The 15,866-nt window shown below is 53.1% G+C and overlaps 1 protein-coding gene across 3 annotated transcripts; it reads right to left on the bottom strand.

Moving 5' to 3' along the window:
- Positions 1-901: 901 nt before the first annotated feature.
- Acap3 (ArfGAP with coiled-coil, ankyrin repeat and PH domains 3) lies at positions 902-15,862 on the bottom strand. 3 transcript variants are annotated; one of them, XM_027398590.2, is made up of 24 exons: positions 15,289-15,862; positions 11,506-11,563; positions 10,812-10,931; positions 10,540-10,593; positions 9,413-9,471; positions 8,734-8,917; positions 8,345-8,389; positions 8,164-8,259; positions 7,989-8,063; positions 7,264-7,275; positions 6,505-6,617; positions 6,364-6,415; positions 6,052-6,152; positions 5,868-5,979; positions 5,411-5,619; positions 5,253-5,322; positions 5,045-5,139; positions 4,767-4,969; positions 4,428-4,535; positions 3,274-3,372; positions 2,967-3,187; positions 2,679-2,788; positions 2,493-2,603; positions 902-2,399 (listed from the first exon to the last, which is right to left on the bottom strand). In XM_027398590.2, the coding sequence occupies exons 1-24, from the start codon at positions 15,333-15,335 to the stop codon at positions 2,252-2,254; spliced, it is 2,502 nt and encodes an 833-aa protein (XP_027254391.1). In that variant the 5' UTR covers positions 15,336-15,862; the 3' UTR covers positions 902-2,251. The 3 variants fall into 3 exon arrangements, with proteins under 3 accessions (XP_027254391.1, XP_027254393.1, XP_027254392.1); XM_027398592.2 differs by lacking the exons at positions 10,540-10,593; positions 10,812-10,931; positions 11,506-11,563; positions 15,289-15,862 and having other exon boundaries at positions 9,312-9,446; XM_027398591.2 differs by lacking the exons at positions 10,540-10,593; positions 10,812-10,931; positions 11,506-11,563; positions 15,289-15,862 and having other exon boundaries at positions 9,289-9,429.
- Positions 15,863-15,866: the final 4 nt, after the last annotated feature.

The raw sequence follows: 15,866 nt of genomic DNA on the forward strand, positions 1-15,866 counted from the left end.
TGGTAAATGTAATAGCAGTGGGTTCCCTAGTTGCCCAGAGTGTGCCAGACTAGCCATTTGAGGGCCCAGAAACCAGTACCATCTGACCCTTGTAGAAACCAAGTATATCCAACACACCAGGGACTCTCTATCCACCTACCCCACCAGGAGGTGGCCTCTTGGGTTGAGGGGGATACCAAGACATGGCTGGGAAGTATCCCCTCTCTAGACTCCTGAACTCATGAACATGTGTGTGTGTAGAGGTACTTCTACACAGTGGAGTCTGTTTGGTTATCACATTTGTCTGTGCATGTTTCTGACACATGTCTATATACATACACATATACATACATACATACACATGTATATGCATATCAGACAGAGCCTGCACTGGCTTTAAGGCAGCCTCTGGGTAAGCAGGAATAAAAGTAAATCCAAGCCAAGCCATCTACTGACCTCAGGCTGCTCTACAGTAAAATCAGTCATTCCATCTGTTATCTTGCACACATATGTGTCTCCCCAATCACCTACATCAGGGTAAGTTGCAAACCTCAGGATGTACCTCAGTGCCACCTTGAAACAGAGCACAGCAAACACACTGCAGGTAAGGGACACTGGGTGCAGACCAGGGACACCAGCCCCAGCTATTCTCACTGAGTTCATCCTTATTCCTATCAAGGGAATACATATATATATATATATATTCTAACTCAGAGAAGGCAGAGAGGAGAGGCCAGGGAACAGGGGCTAAGGGTGCCAGGTGTCAGTTTTTCTCAAAGCATTGGGCCCCTGGTGGCTGCTGGGTTATTACCTCTTGGAAAGGGACAATGTTGGGACTCTGCTTCAGTCTGCTACCAGACAAACCTTCAGCTGAGACAACAGAGCCAAGCAAGGCTTGATATAGCAATGAGCAGGCAGTGTATGCAAGCGGCAGAGGTTTATTAAGTGAGAGTGATCAGAGCAGGAAGGAGTGGGATCCTGCCAGCCCAAAGGTGGCAGGGTAGGTGGTGGGCAGAGCTCAAGCAGGAGGAATAAGCCAATTCTGCTCTTTAGGGCCGCAGCCATCAAGCAAGGGAGTCAGAGGCCCTGATCCAGTGCCTACCTTACTGCCCATGGATGCTCCCAGGGCAGTATTTGCATAGTGACCAGCGTAGTGCCCTTGACCTAAACAAGGGCTCCATAGTATGTATGCAGAGGGGCCCAGCCTCTATCCTGGAACTCCTCCAGAAAAAAAGGGAAATTGAAGGCATTGGTGGGCCCCCTCAAATAAGGGACCACTGGACCTATCAGAGGCCCAGCCCGAGGAGTGAAGCTTAGGGGCAGGGCAGGGGGAGATCTCTGTGGGCCTTCCCAGCAACAGGAAGAGCTGGGATCAGGATGGTCCTTGAGAGTCCACAGAAAAAGACGCAGACAAAGTCAGAATGAGGTCGTTGTAGAAAATCCTCTCAGTCAGTAACAAAGAACATTGGGCACAGGGTGGAAAGTGCCAGTTGCTTTAGGTATGGGCTCTGGCCCAGGTAAACCAGACAGTGCCTCTGGAGAAGGCAGGATGGATCTAGGCTCTCAAGCACAAGGACCCAAGTGGCCAGCCACGTGGCCTTGAGACGCCTGCGTCCAGCCTGGGTGGAAGGCCTGGGCCAAAGTTCCACCTCCCAGCACCATCAAAGCCCAACCTGGATGCTGGGGTCACTGAGCGAGGTACTCAGGTTGATTCCCTGGGTGGGCTGCCACTCCTGCCAGGGAAGGTGCTGGTGGCCAGCCACCAGCCCCAGGCTAGAAGAAGGGCTCTGGGGTTATGTAGGAAGGACCTAGCTAGCAGGTCAGTGTTCTGGGGCAGTAAACATAGGGGCACAAGGTGAAATAGGCCCTGAGGGCAGAGGGGTACACGGTGACATGGACCTCAAGAGTGGTTTGTGCCATGGACATCCCAGACCCCTGAAGAAAGGACCACCTGAAGCCAGAGGCTCTCCAGGTGAGATGACGGGCAACAGATGACGCAGCACCCCCACCCCCCAAATGTGGGGCTTCAAAAGATTCAGTGCTTGGGTCCCTGTCCTCTGGCTGAGCATTAAAGCAGCCAGAAGGAGGGAAGAGCAGGAGAGTGGGGACTCCAGAAATGCCAAAATACTGGGCTGTTGGGATGGGCCCACAGTTGTCACAGGCAGGGCTGTGGCTAGATGAGGGGCTAGGGTCTTCAGGAACATGCAGGATTTCTGGGCCGGGTAGGCTGGGGTCAGGGTAGGGGTCCCTCAGCTGCCCGGCCTGCCAGGCCCTAGCTTTCCTCTAGGTGGAGGCCAATGAACTCCTGGATGCACCTGCGGTACTGCAGCTCTGTAGGACTGCTGCCTGGCAGGGGGCCTGGCTGGCCAGGGGGTGCCTCAGCTTCTCTCATCTCCTCAGCCATGCGGGCCAGGCGAAGCCTGAGGGTAGGGAACAGTTTGAGGTGATTCTATCCCCACATAGTCTCTGTCCCCTTTACAGTAACTATATCCCCAGGACCCTGCCTGACTCACAGTGTGACAATGTCAGCGTTTGCTGCTTGAACTGCGATGGTCAGTGGATCCTGCTGCTCCTGGTCCAAGGCATGTTGGTCAGCCCCCCGCTTCAGGAATAGACAGACCTGGCTGGGGGTGGAGGAACTTATTGAGATAGCTTGAAGGTGAGGGGATGGTAGCACAAGAGAGACCCACAGAACTCACCCAGTGTGTCCCAAAAGTGTAGCATGGTGCAAGGGTGCCCGGCCAAGGCTGTCTCTTTGGTTCACATCAGCTCCATTTTGCAGAAGGAACTCACAGACAATCAAGGAACCCTAGGGAATCCAGGGAAATCAGACTGAACCAGGAAAGGACACTGACAGGGCCTATGTACCCTGACCTCTTGCCATGAGCACCCCCAAAACAGAAGCAAGCCTGTCTCTGTCTAGACTAGAATGCACGTGTAGGTATGCAGTCTTGTGTACACAAGTCAGGTGTCCCGCCTGAGCTCACCCCTAGCACAGCCTGCACCAGTGGTGTCTTGCCCTCGTCTGCTGCATCAGCCCAGTTGACTTCAGCTCCGTGGGCCAGCGCTGCAGCCAGTGCAGGGAGATCTCGAGTGCGTGCGGCTTGGTGTGCCAGCAGCCCAGGATGCAGCTCACGTACATCTGCCAGGCTCCATGCCTCGGCTTCTCCATCAACCTCACTGCTGGACTCCTCGGACTCGGCAGCCTCTGTAGGAGAGCAAAGGATAGGGAGTTGAAACCCTCAAGGGTGTTGGGATGATGGGCTACATGGAGGCAGAGAGGCACACACCTACCTTCCTCTGTGACACTGTCTACGACAGAGCCTGTGCTGAAGGCCAGGACATCTGAACTGCCATCAGAGCTACCTCCTAGACCACTGTCACTGCTTAGACCTGTTAGGATCACAGGAAATGGAATCTTTAGCACTAGGGGGTCCCAGAACACTGGAGGAAAGCTGGAGCCTGACCTGCCCTTTAGTGGATCTCTCCCCTTTAGGAGCAGGACAAGCCCTTACTAGAGAACACCATGGAGTGCTGCCCAGGCTGAAAGTAAAGAGAGAAAACCAAACAATAGCTCAGAGGGACAAGGGGAGCCCTCTCTTCCCAGTACAACCCAGAGGGCCCCATCCCAGCCCCCGAGGCCTTAAGGTCTTCACCCTGAAGTCACAGCCCTGGCAGCAAGGGAAGGAGCTATAGAGCTTGGCTTAAGGTTGGTACTACAGCACCCTCTGCTGTCACCATTCAGTTTCATTAGTGCACGGACACACAATTTGCTCCCTACAAAAACACCTGTGTGCACACAAGCCACACTTCACACATTATACTTTTTTTTACAGAGACAGTCTTACAAATTTACCCAGGCTAACCTTGAATTCACTATGTAGCACAGGATGGCCCTGAATGCATTAGAATCCTTCTGCCTCTGCTGTGAGTGCTGGGGTTATAGGTATAAACTGCCATGCCTGGCTTCCACATATTACTCTCGACAGTTGTGTGCTCAGTCCCAAGTTGGTGGCCGAGATAACTCTAACCCATTGGTCTCAACGTTCCTAATGCTGCAGCCCTTTAATAAAGTTTCTCATATTGTGGTGATCCCCAACCATAAAATTATTTCGTTGCTATTTCCTAGCTGAAATTTTGCTACTGTTATGAATTGTAATATAAATATCTGATATGCAAGATATCTGACATGCAACCCTAAAAGGGATCGGGAACCACAGGTTGAGAACTGCTACTCTAGCCCCTTTGGATGTTTTCTAGTCTTAATCCTTTTGTGGCATCACCACACTGTCCCAGTCTTTTCTTCAAGTTCTTGAGCAAGTGTCATCCGTCTTGCCCACTCTCCAGAAGAGCTTCAACTGTCCCTCTTACGTTACTTTGGCAAGGGATGGGGCACAGCTCTTGAGGGACACTGAGAGAACTGGAAAGGAACCTGTCCCAGCACTCACTGCGTGGACCAGCCCCGGCAGCCCCTGTATCAAAGTAGGAGAAGAGGGAATCCAGCTCATCAGGGCAGAAGAGGGAGTCTCGGCGGAACTTGCGCTCCATAGTGCCAGCTGAAAGGGATAAGACACATATTCAGATGGTAAAACTGAGACTTGGGGACTGCCTCAGGTCACTTAGAGACAGACAGAGCTCCAAGGGGCTCCTATAAAGCCCTGCCTCCAGCCTACCCAACCCCACTGTAACACTGAGGGTTTGGTGGCTCCTCCCAGGGCTGCATTGAGCCTGTCCCCAAACCTGCCCAAGTATATGAGCTCAGGTGCAGCTGCTGGCAGCCCTCCCACCTGAGGACAAAGCAGCGATGGAGGGCAGGACAGGCTCAAGCCGGACCTTGCGGCGGGAAGTAGGGGCGTGAGGGGAGCTGTGAGGGCGCTGGCACTTCTGTGCCCTCCAGCGTCTCGGGGCTTCCCGGGCTGGTGCAGAGGTCAACTTCCGCAGAAACTTCTTTTCAACATATTTGTCCTTGATCCATGCCTCTTTGTCCTGCCTGGACCAGAGGTGAACATGAGATTGCATCCATAGGCTAGGGCTCCCATGGTCAAGCTGGCTGTTCCCACCTCACCTGGAACTACTGGCTGTAGGTTTTTTAATGCCTGGTCCCTCACACTGGGCCTCATAGATCTGGTTCATGGTGCTATTTCCAAGCTCACACATCAGCTGTGGGGTGCAGTGCATGTGGATGTTAGTCCAAGTTCAAAGACCTAAATCCCACCCCTGCCTACCTGGGGCTCCAGTGGGATTCGTCTTCAAGAGCTATATATATTACATACCTTTAGCAGCTCTGGCTCCCAGGAATCCAGTGTCAGGGACCGTACCTTAGAGCAGTGAACACCCAAGCTCCTGAGCAGAAAGGGGACAGAGATGGGCAAGGTGTGACTCTATCCAGAACCTCAGCCAGCCCTGTCTAGTCAGAGTCAAGAAGGACTACCTGTGGATGCCTGAGCACTCAATACAGAGCAGCACACCCAGGTTGATGCTGGCCCAGCGAGGATCTGGCTGGCCACAGTCGCCACACTGGCTGTTGCCAGCCACACTCTGCACACGCTGCAGCACGCTCTCGCCCTTGACTCCACGTTCCCGAGAGTCCGTGGTGGAATCAATGCTACTGGTTGATGGTGACGCTGTGCGGTCCAGCCTCTGGTAAATGGTGTGAGGAGCCACTCAGACCATCAGGAGCTTGTCTCAACTCCCCAGAAGATCCCCAGTTAGAAGGGTTGGCATAGACTGGTACCCCTCAAACACAAATCTGCATGCATGTACACATGCAAACGCAAACACTGCACATACACACATGCACACACTAGCTGCACAAGCATGAAGTAGCCTACAGGAGCTGTTTGGGGGGTACACAGATATATACACATGGAAGGAGAGAAGCAGCACACCTCACTATAGCAGCTGTCTGGACTTTCCCGGTAGGCAGAGGCAATGCTAGCCTGCACAGCTTGAACCCAAGCCTGTCTTAGCTTCTCAGAGTCAGCCTGCAGCATACAGCTCCTGTAGGGAGGGGCTAGTCAGCCTGGGTAAGCAGGGCTTTCCCCAACCCTTCCTGGGGTTAGGCCTCCTCACTTGGTAGGTGACACAACTTCAAAGCAGAACCTCCGTTCAATGTCCTCACATGGCTTCACCGAACACAGACGCAGGTCATCTACCACCACAGTCAGAGCATCCTGTCGGCAGTACAAGGTCACCACTCTCATATCATTTTCTCTTTTATCTCAGACTCAAGCAATGTGTTTCTAACTCCCTGCTCCCTTGACCTTTTACACTTTTGTGCCTGTCTGTGCCCTCAGCCCTGTGTCGCCGTCATCCACTAAGCAGCCCAACCCATGGTCTAAATGGGAAGGAGTCTGGCCACAGGTGACCCTGTCCCCAGCACACCTTGAGTTTCTTCTGGTAGACCAGCTGGCTGTTCTGAATGGAGAACCATCGTCTGGGTGAAGAAAAATGTAAGACAAGAGGTCAGGCCAAGCTGGCTCCATGTCCACTCTGCCCTCAGCCCTGCCCGAGGAAGTCCCTTACCGATTCCATGTCTTGAAGGCATTGCTGGCTCTCTTAAAGAGGTAGCCCTCCATTACTACCCCACTTGGTGCATCCACATCGAACTCCACTTTTGGCTCATCGTAGGAAAAGTCCTAAGGATAGAGCTGGCCCTCGGGGAGTGCCCATCCTTGAAGGATCCCTTCCCCTCCCAGGCTCATCCCAAACAAAAGCTAAAATGAGGCACGTGCTCAGGGAACCTCTGCCCACCACAACAATTTCCTGACCAAGCAAGGCCCTTTGTCTAAAGACCCTATGGGAAGATCCCTTGTGTTCACAGCTGGTCCTCAGTACTCCAGCCCCCACTACTAGGCTTTCAGGAACAAGCAGGCTATGATCAGGAAGGAAGCTGCACTCCCTGTCTGCCCCCCACCCCATCCTGAGTGTTTCATGCACTTTGCCAGCTGGGCCTTCTCCAGCTGCCCGACAGAGCCCCATTCAGAAGCCAGAGGGCCTTGAGTGTCCTGTGTGTCCTGTTGTCTGACAGGCTAGGCCAGTAGAGGGAAGAAGGCCTTACCACCTGCTCTCACCCTGAGCAGGGGCAGGAAGATACAGCTGCCACCACTCCTGTAGGCAGACTGGCCAGATTCATCTTGCTGGTGCTATCAACTAGCTGGCCTACAGGTTCCTCCCAAAGGGCTGCAGGAGCACAGAGGTAGGGAGGTATCCTCGGTGCTGAAACACCCCAGAAAGAGAGCATCTAAATAACCTACTGGATACCCCAGAGTGCAGCTCTCTTACCTGCAGCAGTGTCTGAGGTTCCCAAGCAAGACGGAGGGGAAAAGAGAAAGAAAAAGCCAGTGAATGATGACTCTGCGCCCAAAGATTGCCAGGTTCTATTATCCCACCTGCAGTCAATCTCTGCCCTGAGGGGTAGGGTGGATGGGACCACTGTTCACCAGAAGGAGCCCATGACTAGTCATAGAGGCACCCATAGCCTCTAAGGGTCAACCTGTGGGTCATTACCCATTTGGAGGTTCTGTACCAGATATCCTGTGTATCAGATATTTGCATTACATTTATAACAGTAGCAAAATTACAGTTATGAAGTAGCAACAAAATAATTTTATGGTTGAGGGCCAACCATAAACACGAGGAACTGTATTAAAGGGTCACAGTGTTAGGGAGGCGGAGAACCACTGCTCTAAGGAGTGAAGTTCCAGGTCCCAGCTCCAGGCTTTCCATAAATCAGGCTCACTGTATCAGAGTCAGCCAGGAGCATATGGCTCCCGTAGAGAGAGACTAGTCAGCCTGGGTAAGCAGGGCTTTCCCCAACTTAAAGATGGGGTCCCTCCCTCTGCTGCAGATTCAGACAGCAGTTGTTGCAAGGCCTAATGGGTAATAAGTGGACAGTCTTAAGAAGAAGGGCAGAGTTTATGGATGTGTCTCCTGGAGCCCTGGATCAAACTTGTGGAATGGTGATGACATTCTCTCATATTCAGGGAGATGGGGCTGCAGGGCCTCACCCGTTGCTGGATGGCAGCATGCTTGCGTTCCATCTCACGCTTTTCCACTGCGGAATCAATCACAAGCTGGTCCAGCTGTGAGAAGGGCATCACAGGAAGACAGTAGACCCCTTCCCAAGACCTCACCCAGGAGACCCCACTGAAGGCTATCATTGAGCTACTCCTGTAGGCTCACCTCAGCTGCCAGTTTCTTCATGTAAGGGTCCAGCTGGTGTAGAAGGCTATATCCCTGCTGGAAGAAGCTGTACTGGGCATGCATGAAGGACAGCATCTGTAGGTGAAAGTAGAGCCCAAGTGAGGCCAAGCTCCCATTGTTCAAACCATACCCATAGGTACCTCCCAACACAAGCACTCACAGAATCTAAGATCTCAAACTTCTTCTTGGCCTGGAGAACATTGATCTGCCAGAGAAAGAGCAAACAGGTGAGGTATCAGAGCCCAGAAGCCCGTGGCCCATACTTTTCCGGAATCCACCTGGACTGCTTATAGATCTAAAACCCCCAGGTAGTTTTTAGGTCTCTGTGTGGTATTAGCTTCGTCCTCCTCTGGATCCAGTCTTTCCCCTTGTCTGAATATGAGGTTGCAGCTGGATGAAACCAAGAATTCTCATCCTTGCCCATATTCCTAGAGGCTCCCTGTATAAGATCAAGGCATCCACCCCCTACTGCTTACCCTACCTCCAGGCCTTTGCAGGGTGTTATCCCTACCCATTGGAGAAGACACATCTCGATTGCCCACAGCTAACCTGGAGCACATAGTCCAGTGCCAAGTGGCGGAAGCACTTCCGGGTGAGAGTGAGGGCACCTGTGGCCTCCTCTACTTCATGGGGCCGGTGCCTTGGGGCTTGGGCATTCCTCACCAAGGACAATTCCATGTCCTCCCGCACTTTGTCAAATTGCTTCTTTGTCTCTTTGAACTTCCGCACATCCCTGAGTGCCAGCCAATGTAGGTGCCAAGAGTCAGAGGTCAGAAAAGGAGCAGGACACAGTAGGTTTCAGTTACTTTCTTTCTTACCAAACACCCCCCAACTGGTCCCTGAGAAGGGTCTTTTTCCTAACCTCCCTATGCTAGGCTCTACCTAGCTTTTTCCTCCCGTTTCTCCATTCCAGGACTTCTCAGCCTTCTCCAGCTTAATCTACATCTGTCCAGCCTACACTCCAGCCTTATCCCTAACTCTAGACCCATGTGACAGCCTTCATCTACTATAGGGTATGAGGATAAACCAACTCCTGCTTCCTCCACCCTGCCCTGTCTATCCCATCTCCTGAACCTCCTGTCAGAGGGCAAAGACCTCTCTCACAGTCTGAAGCCTTGGCCAAGAACCTGATGCCCTTCTTATCCTGAAGATGGACCGTGGAATTCAGCTTTCACCATGGCACTTGGCTATAGGGCTGGGGGCTTGGCTGGTGGCTCTGGTCACTCACTCTTTGACAAAGTTGTGGAGCTGCTGCCTCACCGATCTCTGGGCCTGGTCAAACAGGATCTGGGATAGAGGCAGGATAGAGGTTATTTGGGTCACTACTGACAGGACAAAGACAAAGTCCAATCCCCTACCAGGTGAGAATTGGGATCCCTGCCCATCTCTTCCTGGGCCCCCGGTCTCTATAAAAAACACTAGCTACAAAGCCTATCATGTACTAGGAGCCTCTTGAGGGCTAGGGGTAACAGCTGTAGCCACCTGCTCATCTTCCCACCTGGCTCTTAGCCAGTCTGGAGGTCAATATGATGGCAGGCAGGCCTCTAAACTCCACCCTCAGCTTCTGCATGGGCTGCCTCAAGCTGATTACCAGAAACAAGAAGGACTCAGGGCAGAGAGCTCCCACAGGGCCTGGCCTGGAGAAGGTGGTAGCTGATTGCTGGGAACTGGTTTCATATCACTCTCCATACATTCTCCTGACCCACAGTGACACATGGAGGAGGGCTGAGCCAAGCCAGGGGTAGATAGACAGACCGGCAGCTGCCAGGATGAGCCATTCCAAGCTGATTTATTTCTGAGCTTCCCCTGGTCTGGCCAAGTAAAGGCCCCTTGTTTAGTCTGGGACTCTTGATTCCCAGGCCATGGTCTACTCCCACCCCACTGAGAGTTGGCCTGCTCTATGTGTCTATTCACATCAGTGCTGGTGCCCTATGAGGCTACCAAGCCCTACCCAGATGACAGTGAGGATGTCACCCAGAAATAAGTTGGCCTGGGGTGGAAAGCTCTGCCCAGCTTCGGGTAGAGATGAAACTTCCAAGGTTTCCTCACCGCAAGACACTGCTGCTCTCAGGTCTGAGCTGTGTGCTGCCTCCTCTGCCCTGGGATTTAGTCTGGCCACACCTGGGGACATGGCAGCTCCCCCTGGAAACATCCCTCACATTGCACTGACTCATAGACTTGGAGTGGCTACCATTTCTATAGATTAAAGGAGCAGAACATGGCCTTTCTCACTCATGGCCACCAGTTCAGCTACCTAAAAAACAGCCAGCTTTACTCTGGGCTAGGCAGGGCCTTCAGAAGACATGTTGTGGACTCAGATGGAAACAGAGACCCCACATGCCCCATGGGGCTCACCGTATGATAGTTGACCATCTCCTGCAAGCTGTCTCCAAACCTCTGCAGGCATTCCTGAAGAAAATCATGGGGAAGACCATACTAGGATGAACAGTGGGGCTGAGGCCATACAGACCATATAGGTAGTGTCTCCTTCAAGTCCTTAAAGACTCCTCCCTGCCCACCCGTTAGGGTTAGGTATACTGAAGCAGAGTACAGACACCCAGTATTCATGATCTAGACACCCTTTAGGGGGCTTTCTCCCTTCCCCCACCCCCACACTGACACCTCACCGAAATGACAGTGTCACCCTGGCACTGCTGGGACAGGTCTCGGACACCGCTCACAAAGAGCCTGTTGGTGGTAACGTAGGCTTTGCCAGCTTCAATCATGCCACTGCACAGTTTGACCAGCTGCAAGTGCGATAGAATAGGCAAGTTGAAGGCTTGACAGTTTCTCTAAGCTGGTAACTTAGATCCACCACAAGGCCAGGCCATAGAAGATACACTTCCAGCCAGAGGCAGCCAGAATTCAACTCAGGCCCATTGGCATCCAGACATAGTTGCCCCCCTTCAGTTCAGGACTAAGGACAGACTATCGTATCTGCCTGGTATTCAAAGGGACACTAGAAAGAAGAGGTTGGTGTTATCTGAGCCTGAGCTCTGGACAGAAGGGCTGGCAGGCAGAGACACCGCAAGCAGAGGACACAGGGCTGGAGTGTGAGTATGGCCCCACAGGGTCAGAGGGCCAGACAACACATAGCCCCTGCCTTCTCTGGCTCTGAAGCTTGCTCCCTCTCCCCTTCCCTACCCTTATCCTTGGCCCCCTACCCCAGTCACACTAGACACAACAAGCACAGCAGTTGTTTCCCATCTAATAGATGTCTCCGACACAGGCAGATATACTTGGAGTCATCCTCTATTTCCAGACTGGGCTTGGAATGGGCCAAGCAATGCTGGGCCCTTTATGTACCACCAGATCTCTTACCTTGTCCAGTTTAGCCTCGATCTCAACCACATCTGTTTCTACCTCATCAATGGTTGCCCTACAACAAGAATTGGGTGGTTAGATCAGTTGGAGTTTCATTTCCTGTTGCCTCCCCCCTGGGGTTTTTGCTGCCAGAAAGGGGGCTCCAGGAAACTGAGGCTGAGGCAGGCAAGCACCCTGCCTGGTGGGCATAACTAGGATCCAGGTCTAGCACTTTGGAGCTACCCAGAGCTCACCAGACAGGCTGAAGCCACCTGGCCATATCACAGGGGCTATCAAGCATCAAGCATCTCTCTCTCTCTCTCTCTCTCTCTCTCTCTCTCACACACACACACACACACACACACACACACACACACACACACCCTATAGTGTTGGTATGCCCTATGAACACAAGTTCATGCAAGTCCTTAGTTCCTAAGCATAATAATGCTCAAGTCTCATGCTGTGATGTTGGTGCCCATGACAGTCCTCTCTGGGGCTCAGAGTTGAACTTGGACCCCATTTGGACAGCTCCTCTTCAACTGGAAAGGGTCTATCCCTCACTTCTTTGCCCCAACTCCAGGCCATTTTGGCCTGCAGCTAAGGGCACTAAAGAAGGCTGATTATGAACCAACAGCTAAAGGGCAACACTTCAAACCAGTGAGGAAAAGCTTCTCCATCTCCCTCAACCTCAACATTCCATCTAGCTCAGTCCAGCCAGAAGGAGGTCTCTTTAGAGCCCATTCCCACCAATCCAGCCTGATAAAGAAGATGCCCTGGGGAGGGAGGAGTTAATGATGACATCACCAGGAGAAACCAGGGAGAATCCCGGAAGCCAAATGCAGATGGACCAGGCACGTGACCCCCCCAAACTCCAACTTGGGAACAGGAAATAAGGAAATAAGGGCAGGCTCCCAGCAGTCCCTCACCTCACACAATCAGCTCAGCTGGTGAGCTGTGCTCATCTGGCCTGTGTGGGAAGAGGCACCTTGGGAACATAATAGGCCAAGGGTTTAGACAGCCCTCTAAGAACAATTCTTATGCTGGTGGTGAGTTATCAGAGAGGAAGCCATCTAGTTCTAGCAGCTCCTTACCCCTTTCTGCCCTACTCTTTAGAAAGGCGAGGAGAAAGCTCTGTTCTAGGGTTTCTCTTGAGCAAAGGGCTTGAGAAACACTTGGGGCATAGTTTAGTATGTCCTCAATTAAGACCTGGGTCTGAAATGCCAGGCTGTCCTAGCCAGGACCCTTAAAGGTCCTGGCCATCAGACTCATCTCTTCTTGAGGGCTAGCTAAGGCACCATGAATCCTACAGCAGAGAAGAGGCATGAGTAGAGCTGCAGCATCTGACTGAACCATTGGCATCCATGCCTGTAAAGGATACTCCACAGCCTGCCCTGCTTGGGAAAAACACCCTTTAGCTACAAGCCTAACACAGGCTGCTACAGGAGGCTCTGGCCCAGAACTCTGACCAATATAAGAGCCAGAAGTTCCCAGAACACAGATGTAACTATCTGCCTAGGAGAGCACACACGATTCGGACTTCCCCACGCAGGCCTGACAGCCCAGACAGCTGCATGGAGAGAGCTGCAGCTGGCCAGGGAGCCAGGAACTGGGAGGGGCTGCACCAGGAGCTGACATATGTGGGAACATGGTGGGCACTTAGTGGAGCCTCAGGGAGCCAGCACTCTGTCCTAAGAATCTTTCAGCACTCCCTTCCTCAGCCAAGGATCTGAGGCATCTCCCTCCTGCACTATGCTTGTCTTGACTACCAGGGACTTCCTCAGCAGCTTGGAGGTTGGGGAGGAGCCCCCTCACCAAAGCCATGACTCAGCGCTTGAAGCACCACCCAGGGCAGGGCTTGCAGCCAAGGCTGGGCGGCTTCTCTTCCGGGGCTCCCCTGCACCCCCACCCACAGCTTCAGGGACTATGAGACATTCCTAAGGCTGTCACAAGCCCTTATCCTAGGCCAGGAGCCCCAAAGCAAAACTCCCACAATTTCCAGGTTAGGGTCTGGTCTCCACCTCACATCCACATCCTTCTGACAGGCCCACCCTGCCCCACCTAAGGTTCTTGGCCAGAAAGATCAAGTTATAACCTCAGTAACACCTTAGATTGGACAAGGTACTCTTCAAACCCATCAAATCTCAGCCCACCCAAAACCACTGAGCCAGGTTTCCATGACCACAGAACCAAAGTCCAGAGAGTCACCCCCTACCCCAGCACCCCCCCCCCCACCATAGAAGCAATGTTAAGCCTAGGCAGCTGCCACATCTACTGCAGCCTACAAGTCCAACTGGCTGGCTATAGCAAAGAAGGCCCAGAAGTGAATGGATTTCTGCTTAGGCCCAAATCCCTCCACAAGGCAGGGTGGAGCCAGAGCTCCTCAGAAAGGGTTCAGGACAAAGATAAGAGTGCTTCAGCTGGGGCCAAGTCCCCAGCATAGAGGCCTTGTCTGTGCTTCCTATCAAACGTGGATGCAGAATTATGGGGTATCTGAGTCTCTCAGAGCGCTCAACCATTCAGCAATAGAAAATAGGAAAGCATAGATGATTGCCTCAAGTACCCTGCCTACAGTCAGTGAACACTCTTGGCTAACACTAATGCTCCAAGGCTCCTGAGGTATTTCTTGCTGACTCTTTTGCAAGGTGGTTTTGAAAAGAGCTGGACTGGGGTAGGCCCCCAGAGACCCAGCATGCATGTACATATGTGGTTAAGCACACATGTGCAAAGGCATGATATAAGCTCATACATGAACATGCATGCATGCATGCAGTAGTACTGAGCACACAGACATGTGTTCCAGGGACATGGTGCACACATGTGTATGGACATGTGCACCCATGTTAAAACACACACCTGCATACATTAACATGTGTCTATTAGCATGGCAAACATGGCTCATGAATCCACAGAGAAGTGGCACATGCACATACATGTGTGCACACTCACTAGGCTGTGTGCACACATCAAGCACACCAACCCAGTGTCACAGCTTGCCTACACCTACATGTTCTTGGTCTGTCACCTCCTCCAAGGAGGGGCAGAATGGCAGAATACATTCCCCTGTGTATATGCATATACAGAGGTAGGGGATCCAGTACTGCTTGCCAAATGTCACCCAATGAAACAGATGTATGTCTGTGTGGCCATGTGGTTCACATAGATGTGCATGACTGCAAGTCCAGGAACAATAAAAGCAACAAACTCACAGGTGAACAAGGCCCATACCCTCCCACTTAAACCTGACTTCCTCATCCTCATAGCCCCAACCCTCCAGGCTCCTGGGTCACCCACTCTCACCAAGGTGTCTGTCTCAAGCTCTGATGGCTCCAGTTGGCTGCACCCATACACTGCTCTGGACATATGGGCCAGGACAGAAACCAGGGACAGGTGAAGCAGGGTGCCAGACAATCGGAGCCAGAACTGAACTACAGGGCCCAGGGGGAGCTCAGTACTTATGGCATATGAAAGCACAAACACAAAGGAGAGTGGACAGTTCTAGAGGTGGCACTGAATGCAAATGCCCAGTGGTACACGACTGCCCAAGACAGTCGAGCTCTCACCCCCGCGCTCGAGATGTTCAGTACAGGGGCGTCTTTTGTTCCGGTCCCCCGAGGCCGGAGGCGGAGCTGCGCGCCTTGGGGACCACGACTCCGGCTCCGGCCGGTTTATCCAGGCCAGGTCTTTTGGTCCATCCAGGTGGACCGGGAGCGGTCACGAAGCTGGGCATCCCTTCCCCGCCCCCGGCACAAAGGCGGCTCCCCATCCCCGCCTGTGCCCTACCCCAGGCCCGCAGCACACCTGAAGCGCGGCGAGTCCTTGATGCATTCTTCGAACTCTACCGTCATGGCTGCGGCGAGCGGCGCTCACTGGACCGAGGACCACGACACGTCGAGCGGCATCCCCGGCTGGTAGACGGTCCGTCGCGCCCGCGCAGCGCTCCGCGCCCGCCCGCTTCGGAATGAGGCCGGCGCGCCGCTGCCCCGCCCCGCCTGTCACCGCTGGGGAGCGTCGCCAAAGTCTGCCGCCGTTTGCACCACCCGCTGTCACCTCCGGGGAGCGTCGCTAAATGCGTCGCTGCACTCCGTTGCCTGTCACTACCCTCTGTCCTCAGCCACCAGGGTCAGGGAGCCGGCCTCAGCAGCTGGGGTTTGAAGTGGCTGATCCAGCTGCGGGAAAGGGAAGGGCGCGGTTCTCTCACTTCAGGCGTCTGCCATGGTTAAAGTCAAGGAGTTTACAAAAAAACATTTGGAAGCACTCCATCAGAACGCTAAGACAGACACATTCTGGGAGGACGGGACGGCGGCGGGAAGATCGGGATTGAAGGGGTGAACAAATTAAGGAGGACACTCGTGTGGAAACAACCCGTCGCCGCGCCC

The sequence above is a fragment of the Cricetulus griseus genome, chromosome 2 (assembly GCF_003668045.3).
Source record: "Cricetulus griseus strain 17A/GY chromosome 2, alternate assembly CriGri-PICRH-1.0, whole genome shotgun sequence".
Lineage (NCBI taxonomy): Eukaryota > Metazoa > Chordata > Mammalia > Rodentia > Cricetidae > Cricetulus > Cricetulus griseus.